At 42.1% G+C, this 13,976-nt stretch overlaps 1 protein-coding gene across 1 annotated transcript in view; it reads left to right on the top strand.

The window, feature by feature from the left end:
• LOC133107566 (disks large homolog 2-like) overlaps positions 1-13,976 on the top strand; it is a 56,762-nt gene that overhangs the window by 37,971 nt on the left and 4,815 nt on the right. Inside the window, exons 2-4 of the mRNA XM_061216558.1 lie at positions 991-1,086; positions 6,478-6,636; positions 10,577-10,633. Coding sequence (XP_061072542.1) covers positions 991-1,086; positions 6,478-6,636; positions 10,577-10,633 — 312 coding nt within the window. The remainder of the gene's footprint in view (positions 1-990; positions 1,087-6,477; positions 6,637-10,576; positions 10,634-13,976) is intronic.

Genomic DNA, 13,976 nt, shown 5'->3' with positions numbered 1-13,976 from the left:
ATGATGGGAAGAGAAGAGTATGGAGAAGGAAAGGAACTGCTCATGATCCAAAACATACCACCTCATCAGTGAAGCATGGTGGTGGTAGTGTCATGGCGTGGGCATGTATGGCTGCCAATGGAACTGGTTCCCTTGTATTTATTGATGATGTGACTGCTGACAAAAGCAGCAGGATGAATTCTGAAGTGTTTTGGGCAATATTATCTGCTCATATTCAGCCAAATGCTTCAGAACTCATTGGACAGCGCTTCACAGTGCAGATGGTCAATGACCCGAAGCATACTGCGAAAGCAACTAAAGAGTTTTTTATGGCAAAGAAGTGGAATGTTATGCAATGGCCAAGTCAATCACCTGACCTGAATCCGATTGAACATGCATTTCACTTGCTGAAGACAATACTGAAGGGAAAATGCCCCAAGAACAAGCAGGAACTGAAGACAGTTGTAGTAGAGGCCTGGCAGAGCATCACCAGGGATGAAACCCAGTGTCTGGTGATGTCTATGCGTTCCAGACTTCAGGCTGTATTTGACTGCAAAGGATTTGCAACCAAGCATTAAAAAGTGAAAGTTTGATTTATGATTGTTAGTTTGTCCCATTACTTTTGGTCTCTTAAAAAGTGGGAGGCACATATACAAACTGTTGTAATTACTACACCGTTCACCTGATTTGGATGTAAATACCCTGCAGTTAAGTCTGCAGTTAAAGCACATCTTGTTCGTTTCATGTCCCAATATTTATGGACCTGACTGTATGTGTGTGCGCAGGCGTGCATGTGTGTGTGTGTACATACGTATTTGTAAGTATGTATGTGTGTGTGAGTGTGTGTTTGCGTGAGAGTCCCAAGTGTACCTTGTTGTGGAGCTCAGAGTGGTGATGGTGCTTGTCATGGCTTCCCTGAGTGGAATGGATGTGCCTGAATCAGCCTGCTCTGTTGAATGTGCTCTGTCCCTCCGTGAGTCCTGAGGATCTTCTCTCTCCCTCCCTCTGCAGAACAGGCCCCCGGCTGTGCAAGGCTGCCCCCACCCCCCCCAGCCAGTATGTATGCACCCGGGCTGCATGCACCCCGCCCTAATGAGCTCACCCTGGGTAAGTAAGGCCAGGCCCCCTCACACTACCCACACTGAGTCACACTACCCACACTGAGTCACACTACCCACACTCACACTACCCACACTGAGTCACACTACCCACACTGAGTCACACTACCCACACTCACACTACCCACACTCAGTCACACTACCCACACTGAGTCACACTACCCACACTCACACTACCCACACTCAGTCACACTACCCACACTGAATCACACTACCCACACTCACACTACCCACACTCAGTCACACTACCCACACTCACACTACCCACACTGAGTCACACTACCCACACTCACACTACCCACACTGAGTCACACTACCCACACCCACACTACCCACACTGAGTCACACTACCCACAGTCACTCACACTACCCACACTCAGTCACACTACCCACACTCACACTACCCACACCCACACTACCCACACTGAGTCACACTACCCACACTCACACTACCCAGACTGAGTCACACTACCCACACTCACACTACCCACACTGAGTCACACTACCCACACCCACACTACCCACACTGAGTCACACTACCCACAGTCACTCACACTACCCACACTCACACTACCCACACTCACACTACCCACACTGAGTCACACTACCCACACCCACACTACCCAGACTGAGTCACACTACCCACACTCACACTACCCACACTGAGTCACACTACCCACACCCACACTACCCACACTGAGTCACACTACCCACAGTCACTCACACTACCCACACTCACACTACCCACACTGAGTCACACTACCCACACTCACACTACCCACACTGAGTCATACTACCCACACTCACACTACCCAGACTCAGTCACAGTACCCACACTGAACCACACTACCCACACTCACACTACCCACACTCAGTCACACTACCCACACTTACACTACCCACACTGAGTCACACTACCCACAGTCACTCACACTACCCACACTCAGTCACACTACCCACACTCACACTACCCACACTGAGTCACACTACCCACACTCACACTACCCACACTGATTCACACTACCCACACTCACACTACCCACACTCAGTCACACTACCCACACCCACACTACCCACACTGAGTCACACTACCCACAGTCACTCACACTACCCACACTCAGTCACACTACCCACACTCACACTACCCACACTGAGTCACACTACCCACACTCACACTACCCACAGTCACTCACACTACCCACACTCACACTACCCACAGTCACTCACACTACCCACACTGAGTCACACTACCCACACTCACACTACCCACACTGAGTCACACTACCCACACTCACACTACCCACACTGAGTCACACTACCCACACCCACACTACCCACACTGAGTCACACTACCCACAGTCAGTCACACTACCCACACTCACACTACCCACACTCACACTACCCACACTCAGTCACACTACCCACACTCACACTACCCACAGTCACTCACACTACCCACACTCACACTACCCACAGTCACTCACACTACCCACACTCACACTACCCACAGTCACTCACACTACCCACACTCACACTACCCACAGTCACTCACGCTACCCACACTCACACTACCCACACTGAGTCACACTACCCACACTCACACTACCCACACTGAGTCACACTACCCACACTCACACTACCCACACTGAGTTATACTACCCGCACTCACACTACCCACACTCAGTCACACTACTCACACTGAGCCACACTACCCACACTCACACTACCCACACTCAGTCACACTACCCACACTTACACTACCCACACTGAGTCACACTACCCACACTCACACTACCCACACTGAGTCACACTACCCACACTCACACTACCCACACTGAGTCACACTACCCACACTCACTACCCACACTGAGTCACATTACCCACACTCACACTACCCACACTGAGTCACACTACCCACACTCACACTACCCACACTCAGTCACACTACCCACACTCACACTACCCACACTCAGTCACACTACCCACACTCACACTACCCACACTCAGTCACACTACCCACACCCACACTACCCACACTCAGTCACACTACCCACACTCAGATACTATAGGTACATCACGTATACACACAAATACCCACACGCAAATATACACATCTGTTATTACAGTTTTTTACAATTACTTTGGCGCTAATCTCACAAGTTTCTGTTCAGTTTTAAAAATGTTAGACGCAACAATCAAAACGGTCAGCACTTGTAACACTGCCTGTCCTATGTTCAAAACCAACCATTCCTATCTCTGGAGAGATCTTACCCTTCAGAATTATGCATTTCATTTACCATGAAATACTATCAGAACATTAGTTTAGATCGCCCACATGCAAGATTCTGGTAGCTTCACTGTTTAGTTGTTTTTACAATCCTTTAATATTGCATACATGCTTCATTCATTCAAATTATTGTTGGTTTATATGTATTGTATTCAGGCAATTGAAAAAACATGTTTAGCATTTTGAAAAATGATTTTGCATTTTGAAAAATGACCTCAAGGTTCCGAAATCAGTGCCAAAGTGATTGTAATGTTTAGCATGTTAATTCATGCATTCAATTTTACAATATTATTCCCAGAGTTGAAGTGCTCTTGAAATCAACATTGTTATCTTGAAATAATAAAATACACTCATTTGAAGAGGGCCATGGACCTTCACCAAACTATCAATTCTACTCTCAAATGGATGCGGAAAAACAGACTTTAAAGTCTAAACTCCTAGTATTGTCCATTTTAATAAACAGAGCCATAATGAATCAAATGAATATTCATATAATAATCAGTTAAAACTCAGGACGTCAACATGAGCATTTATGCCAAAAAAAAAATCCATCCCTGATGTTCATTTACTTATTTATTTTTATTTTTATGTTTTTGAATGACTAATGGTATTTGAAGTACTGCGTGTGATGCCACTACAATGAAACCTAGTCGTTTAACAGGACAGGCCAATAAACATGTCTATCATTTGAAAACCTTTTATTTTGTTACCAGCATAAATAAACAAAATTGCAAGGACATTGTGAAAAAGCACACTTCATATGTATTATTGCTAGTTATGGCCAATTATATTTGTCAGCGTGAAATGTGCCCTGGCTTGTCATCAGTGTCTGTAGGAAGGCAGTGGAACTCAGGAGGTTAGGTTGTGAGGTGTGACAGTCAGTGTTGAGCTAGCTTCGTTGTATTTTCGGCTCAAATTCTGTATTGAACTGCATCAATGGCAATCCATTCACCTAATTGTCATAAATGGTTGTGCTGTAATATTATTTATTACAAAACTTACACTTACCTTTACCTCATATAATGTAATGAAGTTTCATTTTTCAGCCAACCACTGCAAGTAGGCCGACAGTACAAGCCGCAGTGTCATTTGTATTGTAGGCATTGATTACTCTTTGGTGTATTTATTGTGGCTATATTTTGGACTAAAGGCTTTGAACTGTATCGGTGATCCTGAGGTGAACCACATCTGTACTCTGTAGTCATGGAGATAGTAACTGGAGACAGCTTCCTCTTATCGGTTCCATGGATCTGCTCAACTGCACAAGAATCTAATTAATGTAGGATGCCATGTTTCACTATGGGGCTTTTTGGCACCAGAGCAAGCACACTGGGTACTTAAACAGGAAAGAGTAGGAATTTAAAAAACAAAATGATATTCTTCTGTGCAAAAAACATTCCCTGGAGAGTAATTAATTCAGTGTGAAGAAACTTTAGAAATTCAAACTACTGTACAAAACAGTATAAATTCGGCAGGGTAAAGTCATAGTTTTGAATGGACTTCAATGGGGAGATGAATGTGCTTTTTGGCACCAGAGGCTTAATAAGCTGCGATACCTCCAGTAACCACTGGAGTTTGTGAGCTTCTGTGGAACTGCCAGTCCCTGGCCCCCTGCTTTAGCCCCTACCCGGAGAGCAGACCTGAGAGCCGACTTGGCTGTATTTTCCAGCTGGAGGGGGTGACAAATCTCAGAGTGCACGTGTATCGAGTGGAAAATGGAAAGCTTTACATTAAAACAGAATGTGTATGGCACAAGGATTAGTGTGTGCCTTGATTTTAAAAGTTTTTTGTCCTGTATTCCATTCCCAGAGGGACACATTGGTACCTCTCTGGTACGCCTGCTAATTGTGTCACCGATGAGGTTTACTGCAAAACAGTTTTACTTCTGTTTTATTTTATTTTTTTATTCCAATAAAATAATGTCAGTACTGAAGCAGCACGTTTATATGTATCTATTGGCCGCCTGTAGCCACAACACAAATATATTAATGCTATCCTAAATATCAACACGCATAGCAATATAAATACCAACACGCATAGCAGTAAAAAAACCAACATGCAAAGCAATATAAATACCATCACGCATAGCAGTATAAATATCAACACCCATGGCAATATAAATACCAACACCCATAGCAGTATAAATATCAACACACATAGCAATATAAATACCAACACACATAGCAATATAAATACCAACACACATAGCAGTATAAATATCAACACGCATAGTAATATAAATACCAACATGCATAGCAATATGAATATCAACACCGTGATAAGCATTGTTTCACTCCAGAAGCTTTACTGTATATGGCCGGGTTCAGTGTCTCGTATTGGAAAGGAAATACCTGCCTGGCACATAGTTATTTATTTATTTTATTTTCTTAAAATATATATCTCTGATTCCTTGTATCCACTGAATGATAAATTACCTTATGTTTTTACCATTTGAGGAGGCAACCCGTTCATCATATACACCCAGAGAGCACTTTATTAACTATTAGACTTATTTTTTTAACTTATTGGTCTTCTGCTGCTGTGGCCTATCCACTGAACAGGTTTGATACGTTGTGTGTTCCGAGATGCTCTTCTGCATACCACTGTTGTAATGTGTGGTTATTTGCATTACTGTCACCTTCCTGTCAGCTTCAACCAGTCTTAAATTTGATGCCCTACATGGGGCGAAATATAGACAATTTCCAACATAATTTACAATTTCTAACTATCTGCAACCTCTCCTTCAAAATATGCGATACTGCCCATTTGCTTCTGCAGACTACAGCTAAGCAACATACAGTAGAGTCAGAGGAAGACCCTTCATGTGCAGCATTGACATGCAGTCGATGGGCATCCGATCACAGGTCCTTCACAGGTCATTATGTTTTGCAGAAGCAAAAAAAACATCATAAAAATAACTTCCACACTTTTTTATTTCACTCACTTTCATAATAAAAATTCACTTTGTGAATTAAAGTGTTTGGATTTGGGGAGGTTCCCCAATATTTCTGAGCGCCTGTAGTATACTGTTGCTGAACGACTGATGAAACAAAATGGCTTCCGGCTGACTCTTCCGCCTCCTCTGTCTCCCAGTACCATTACCAGGACGAAGACATGCTTCCGCAGGACCACGGCTATCCCCGGCTCACACACGAGGTCCAGCCCCCAGAGCTCCTGCACGTGACGGAGAACACTCCGGAAGGGGACGGCATGCACGGCTACGCATCCCACTCCCACCTCTCGCCCCTAAAGGTGAGCACTCACACGGACCGGGATGGCCGAGCCCCCCCCCCCCCCCCACGCTCCACGCTTTACCTCCACTCCTCCTCTAGCGAGCACTTCATCTTTCTCCATCCCTTTCTTTTCTAATGCTGCAAAGCCATTTGCATTCAAGCTCTCCTCCAACCTCTAACCCTTTAACCCATTATGGACTAAGGCGTCCTATAGAAAACCAATAGAAAGGCCTAGGAATCACAATTCAAGGGACTAACAATAACAATGAATAACAATGTTAAGGGAAATGTAGTGCGCAGGTCACATCATTCTGTTAACGGAGATGTAACGTGCAGATCCGTCCATAAGGGGATAAGATGTGACTTCACAAATATATGATTAGAATGTTCTTAACTGAATATTCTATTCACTGATAGGTGATTAGAATGTTCTGAACTGAAGATTCTAATGCTGATGTCACAATCACTACTGGTAATTGAAAGCAATGTAGTTCTAGAACACTGATTAGGAATTTTTGAAAAACGAACATTCACACTTCAAACCTACTCTTCATTTTAAACAATCACATGCATGAACCATGTGGCCAAATGCTTGAGTGCATTCCATCGGGGGTAAGTCGATATCCCAAATGCCTTCTTGTCTACGATGTGTAACTGAACTTTCCAAAGTAATGGGTCAGTGTATGAAAATAAAATGTTCCAGTGCAGTAACTGTGTGAAATTTGTATCAACTTGAAACTACTAGTTGATCACATTTCTGGAAAAAGGCATTCTGGTCTATGTTGTTCTTAGTGTGCAAAAAGTAAATGGCTGAAGTACCTGAAAATCTGAATTTAGCCCAGAACACATTTAAACAAGGTGTTGTATAAGACTACTGAACTATTGTTGCTTAAATTGCTTGCAAACAAGCAGACAATTTGCATTATAGGAATTATCTTGATTCAATGGTGTCAAGGTTGTCACGTGGCTATCCAGTCATCTGAAAGTCATAAATGGTTGTGCTGCAATATTATTTATTACAATATGAGTTTCACAACTTTACATCACCCAGTAAGTATACTGTAATAAAGTTTCATTTTTCAGCCAACTACTTCTAGTACAAGTCCCAATGAGAAAGATTGAGATTTGGATTATACACATTGATTATTCTTCTGTGTGTTTATTATGGCTATATTTGGCACTAATTCGGGCGACATTGGCTCTGGAGGTAAGAGCAGTCATTGGTGTATTGGTGTGTGTGTGTGTGTGTGTATGTGTGTGTGTGTGTGAATGAGAAGCATTAATTGTACAGCGTTTTGGATAAAGGCGCTACATGAATGCAGGCATTTAATTACGTTGGACAGTATCAGCGGTGTACAGTCCTCACTTCATGTGAACCACATCTGGACTCTTGAGCCCTTAGCTGGAGAGGAAAGTTCAGTTCTTCTTAACTGGCCACACACAATTAGGCGAAATCTTTGTTTTATTATTTTCTAGGCACTCAACTGCACATATTCTTTTGAAGCCAACGATATTGTTGCAATAGTATTGTCTTTTTCAACTAAGAAACAGGATTGCCGCTTCAATTAAAGGGTTTGCTATTCATACATTTATATCACTGCAGACTACTCTGCTGCCTGCACCAATTAGGTCCTGACAGGCATCTATTAAGTTCTTAGATGCTAATTGTGGCTTAATCGCAGATATAAATATAAGTTTCTTTCTAGCATTCGTCTGTAATATTTCAGATTCCTCAGCTGCAATGAGGCACACGATCACTAGATGGCACTCTAATCAAAGTTGGTGAGCTTTTATTCTCTGCTAAGAACTGAGAAATATTAAATGTGACAGTATTGTCAGGCGGCAGTGGCAGGTATACCATTGGATCACATATACAAAGGTTTTTGCTGTTAGACATGTCAGGTACGTTTTAATGGTGGCCCCTTACACATTTTGGGGGTGATGCCATGATTCTGCTTTGTACGAGCATGTTATTGGTAGATCATTGCCTTCATGAATATCAGACTGCAGAGTGGTAGTACTGTTGACTGATCAATTGCACCAGTGGTATCATAAAGCAATCTGATATTTCCATGGACGCTAATTGATGCCAGGGCCAATAATAAGGATGTTGAATCCCCCTGTTGGGGGAAAGAGTATTTTTGAGCTTTTTTTTGTAAGCAGAATCCCAAAAGTTCAGATCTCTTTCATTTAAATGCTTCATACTGTACGTATGACAGTATGATTTAAGTTATTTTGACTTTTTGGTCTGTGTTAATGTTGCCTTCATACATAGCTCTATTTTTGTTTACTGTAAGGTAGTGATATTAGTCTGAGTGAACAATTCCCCAGTGAGCCAATTCCTCTCCATCACTTCCTATTCTGCTTGGCCGCACATGCTCAGTCCATATGATTCCTGCACATGCTCAGTCCGTATGATTCCTGCACATGCTCAGTCCGTATGACACCTGCACATGCTCAGTCCATATGATTCCTGCACATGCTCAGTCCGTATGACACCTGCACATCCTCAGTCCATATGATTCCTGCACATGCTCAGTCTGTATGACTCCTGCACATGCTCAGTTTGTATGATTCCTGCACATGCTCAGTCTGTATGACTCCTGCACATGCTCAGTCCATATCACACCTACACATGCTCAGTCTGTATGACTCCTGCACATGCTCAGTCTGTATGACACCTGCACACGCTCAGTCCATATGACACCTGCACATGCTCAGTTTGTATGATTCCTGCACATGCTCAGTCCGTATGACTCCTGCACATGCTCAGTCCGTATGACTCCTTCACATGCTCAGTCCGTATGACTCCTGCACATGCTCAGTCTGTATGACACCTGCACATGCTCAGTCCATATCACCTGCACACACTCAGTCCATATAAGACATGTGCATGATCAGTAACTCTGCCTTGCTGGGGTTGAGGGCTCCTGACTCCATCACAGTTTCTTTCAGCCTCTCTTTTTGTTTGGCTTTCAATTCTGGCTGGAATATAAATGAGTCACGATGCTGTAAGGGGACATGATGCCTTTCTACCTTTCCAAAACCACTTGCCAGGCAAGGCAACCCAGGCTTTTTGTAGAGTCCTCATTAACTGTAAAAGCATATTAATAAAATCCTCGCTCTTCTTAGATGTGTTTTTTTTTCCAAACGCCTTAATACATAATTTATAACGCAAAGCGCTGAGTGCTGGCAAAGCCGTGGTAATGTATTCTCTCCCCCGTCTGCCTCTCATCATTGTCACAGAGCAGGAGGTGAGTAGCACAAAAGCTTTATTAGCGATCCGGCTAGTCTAGTGTCATTCACTTATCATACGGCCTGCTGCTATCCGTGCAGCGACAGGGCCCTTCAAGTCTCTTCTCATTTATGAGGTTTGAGCCCCACACACCCCAGTGTCTGTCTGTCTGTCTGTCCATGTCCTCAGTGTTGTGTGTGCCGTGACTGCAGTTTATTCTCCCCTCTGTATTAACCCTTTCTCGTCTGTGGCGACAGTGTCAAAGCAGATGTGTTAAAAACAACACATAACGTGTTGTTTTTAACACACCTCCTTGTCTAGTTAAACACATTTCGCGTTACTTTCAACACAGCCTGTGTTAAAAAGTCTCTCTTTGTATCTCAGAAGTTTCAAAAGTAGGAACTTTGACTCTAAATTTGATCAGAGGTGGGTCAAATATGTAGATGTTTGTTTACCGAGCTCGTCTGGTGTTTTGAGACCTATGAAATACTCTCAAAATGTGTGAACCCCATTTTATGGTCCTCTGGATTGGCTCAGTTGCACCAAGCCATATCAATCGAGCACAGAAAAGTGTTTGAATCCAAAATAATGATGTATTTTACACAGGTCTGGTGTTGACAGTATGAAAGAGGAGTAACAGAAAAACTGTGTCGATGTTAGCACATCCTTTTTGAGTGTGTAGTCATTGAAATGTTGTTCGTTTCTCTCCTGTCTTTACCTGCAGCACTCTGTTACCCGCTGTGACCTTACTTACCCAAGCCTGACCGCTGCAAACTACATGGCAAGTTTGAATTATTATTTCAAAAATGTCCTTCCTTGCGACTGGGAGCGGCTCTTTTGCGCGCCACTGGCCACAATGAGGTTGCCAGTTTTATGTGTTTTAAGGAGACGTTGAGTAGCTGTGGTAAAATTGTGTGAAATAGCTGGAAATATCAAACCTATACTGTGTATTGATACAAAAATCTGGATTTCTGACATAGAGATTAAAGGTTTTAGGGCTTGTAGCCCTCAAAATATAAACTAGCTAATGAACTGGATTAAAACATCCCATTTGTCCAGTTACATATAAGTAGCTTATATTTATTCACATTTGTGCATAATATCCATGATGAATTATGTAGCATGCAGTATTATAGTGTTGTAAATTCTGAAGCCACTTGAAATGAAGTGTTACCCAACTTTCCCATGATGCTAAAGATGTAATAACGATGGTTATTCATAACGATGCGCGATAATCAGCAAAGACTCTGCACTGTGTCCCATGATGCAATGCGCTGCAGAAGTAGGACAGACATTGTTTGGCTGCGATTCTCTGATTATCGGATGAGGCTTTACGACCGGGCCTGGCTCTGATTGGAGAATTCATACCACAATAGCGCTATAATTTTCATGCCAGAAAGCTTTTTTTCCTCTGCAGTCTCTGTTATGAGTACCAGGTGTCTGTTTTTTTCATGAAAATCTACCTTGGAAAATATCCTTGTACATAGAGTATTGTACCAGTGCTACAAACACGGCCGGGCGTTCTGAAGAGATTAGGACAAATGTAAAGTTAATTGGCAAGCAAAGTAAGCTATTATCTATGAGAGTGAAACAAGGTTAATTTGGGTGAAATGAGTCGAGAAGGCATGAATCCATTTTATGCAACTTATATTATATTTAAGATTAAAAGTAAATACTCAGATCCTGACAGAACATGCTATTAGATTTGTGACATTCATTCAGGTTACTGGGTAAGGGAGTGCTACATATTCTTCACCTGAATACGCTAAAAACGTATTTTCTAAATATATTTTCGCTTTCATTCTTAGCTTTGAGGAGTAGGGAGAGAAAGAGAGAGAAATGATGGAGGGGGATATACTGTACAGAAAGAAAGACAGATACTGAGTGAGAATAAGGAAAGTTTGCATGGAAGTATATGAGAGACAGAGAGAGGAACTATTTGAGAGAGTGAGACAGAGAGAGAGAGAGATAATTAGATATGTATGATAGAGAGGGGAGGGGAGAGAGAAAGAAAGACAGAGTGATAAGGAGGAGAGAAGAAGTATATGAGAGACAGAGAGAGGAACTAAGGGGGAGAGATGGAGAGAGTAAGAGAGAGAGAGAGAGAGAGAGAGGGGGGTTAGAGTGTTGGGGGTTAGCAGGATAAGGTAAACATGATTCCAGATTGCTTAATGATGAAAGATTTAATGATGATCAGACTGCCTGGAGAGCACAGCATCTACCACCGCCACCCCCCCTCCCACCCAACACAATTACCCAGGAGTCTTATTTCCTCCCAGTGTGCCAGTGCTCAATCACCATGGCAGCCTCTGAGAAAACAGCATTTATGATCTCCTGCCTCTGGCCTACCTGAGATGGGGTAGAAATGGCTGGCTGGATGTGCCAAACTCTCGATAACGAGTAAAAATACATCACTAAAATCTATTTCTCAACAGGTAACCAAACAACACAAAATATTAATAAAGGTTAATACCAAGTACATCAATAACATGAGTTTTGGTAAAGCCCCATAAGGTTTATATTGAATATTCACTCGAGAAATCTCATCAGACTGATAGATTGTATCGTTCGTCTGTGAATTTCCTCTTGTGTGTTGTTTTGGCGAAAAGTCGCCGGTCTGTTTTGATATGAAAAATGACACAGATTTGTTGTAACGCTCTTTAAAAGAAGATACTGAGGATTGAATTCCCTCTACACTTGTTTAAATTGGTTTTATGTTAATTATCCGGTCTCTAATATATCGAGGAACATACGTGGTGCTTGAGCACAAATGAATGCTGCAGCTAATAGTCTCGATGTGGTTTACCGGCGTTGTATGAATAATTTATATATGCCATTCACAGGCTCTGAACCTTATGTTTCTCCTTCAGGTACTTAAAAAGGACAGAGTCGTTCGATCAACGTGATAATAAGAGTGTGGGTAAATAAGCTGAATGAGAATGTTTTTTTTTAAACAAAATCTATGTGCTATGTTTATCTTCTGTTCATTTCATATCAGCTTGCTGTCTTCAACTAAGCCAAACTCCCTGCTCTAGTGAAGAAGCTTAATACTTTTAGCCCAGAGGGCTTTCAGAGGGTTTTCAGTATTCTTTTAGAAAAATTATTATTTGTTTGTGCTGTGTAATCTAATCTCAGAGGAAGAAGATCGCTTCTTAACCCTCTCCTCTGTTTCGCGAAAGCATATTTTACGGCTTCATGCGTATGGTCTTATGCACTGTATACAGGGAACAGGAGGAGGTGGCAATAATATTTTGCATGCCTTCAAAAAAGCATCTGAGCGTCTACTATTGCTACAACTATGTTGATTATGTTTGGACTTTCTGGCAATTTACAGCCAGTGACAGTTGGTAGCATTATATTGCACTGTAGGTGAGAAATGGAGCCCGGAACTTTGAAATCTTTGCAGTCCCGTCTGCACTGGTTTTCAGGTTGATTGATTGGACTGACGGCGGTCTGCTGAAAAATACAGATTGCTCTTGCCGTTGGGTTAACTTTTATTTACCCGTCTTTGGTGTTCAGTCTCAAAAGGGCTGGAATTGCATTAATTACGTAACTCAATAACAACTGTTGCAATAATGAGAATATGCAACCATGTGAATGGCTGTGGTACAAGCCAGCTGGGCTGTTGGATGTTGGAATTTATTGGCCTTCGTGATATTAACACTTAAACATATGAATTACAATAGTTTGTAAGCTTAATTTCCTTCTGAAGGACAGCCAGGGGTAATCAAAGACAGATAAAAATGTCTAATCAAAGTCAGTTTCCCCAAGTGAAAGACTGAATATGCAGGAAGGATAAGAGCCTTTCTTATTTTTATTTTTATCTTAATCAAGCTTTCTTATCCCCACAGCTTTTCTAAAGGCAAAAACAGTTTCAACTTTTGAAGTTTGATCATTCTTTTCATTTACTGGATATTAAAATGGTCCTCATGTGAATTTTGAACAAACCACTGCTCTGTGTTAATTGGCAACATTTCAGGAAACGTTGATGAATAGTTCTCTCTAGAATACAAAAAAAACCAAAACATTTATTTGACGCATTTACAATATTTTCAATAACATGTAACATCTTTGCGCCAAACAACAGATGTTTGTAAGGTCACCTTCACTAGCTACAGAAACTA

This window comes from Conger conger, chromosome 13 (assembly GCF_963514075.1).
Source record: "Conger conger chromosome 13, fConCon1.1, whole genome shotgun sequence".
NCBI classification, from domain to species: Eukaryota; Metazoa; Chordata; class Actinopteri; order Anguilliformes; family Congridae; genus Conger; species Conger conger.
The sequence above is the reverse complement of the archived record's forward strand: the minus strand, read 5'-3'. Positions and strand labels throughout refer to the sequence as shown.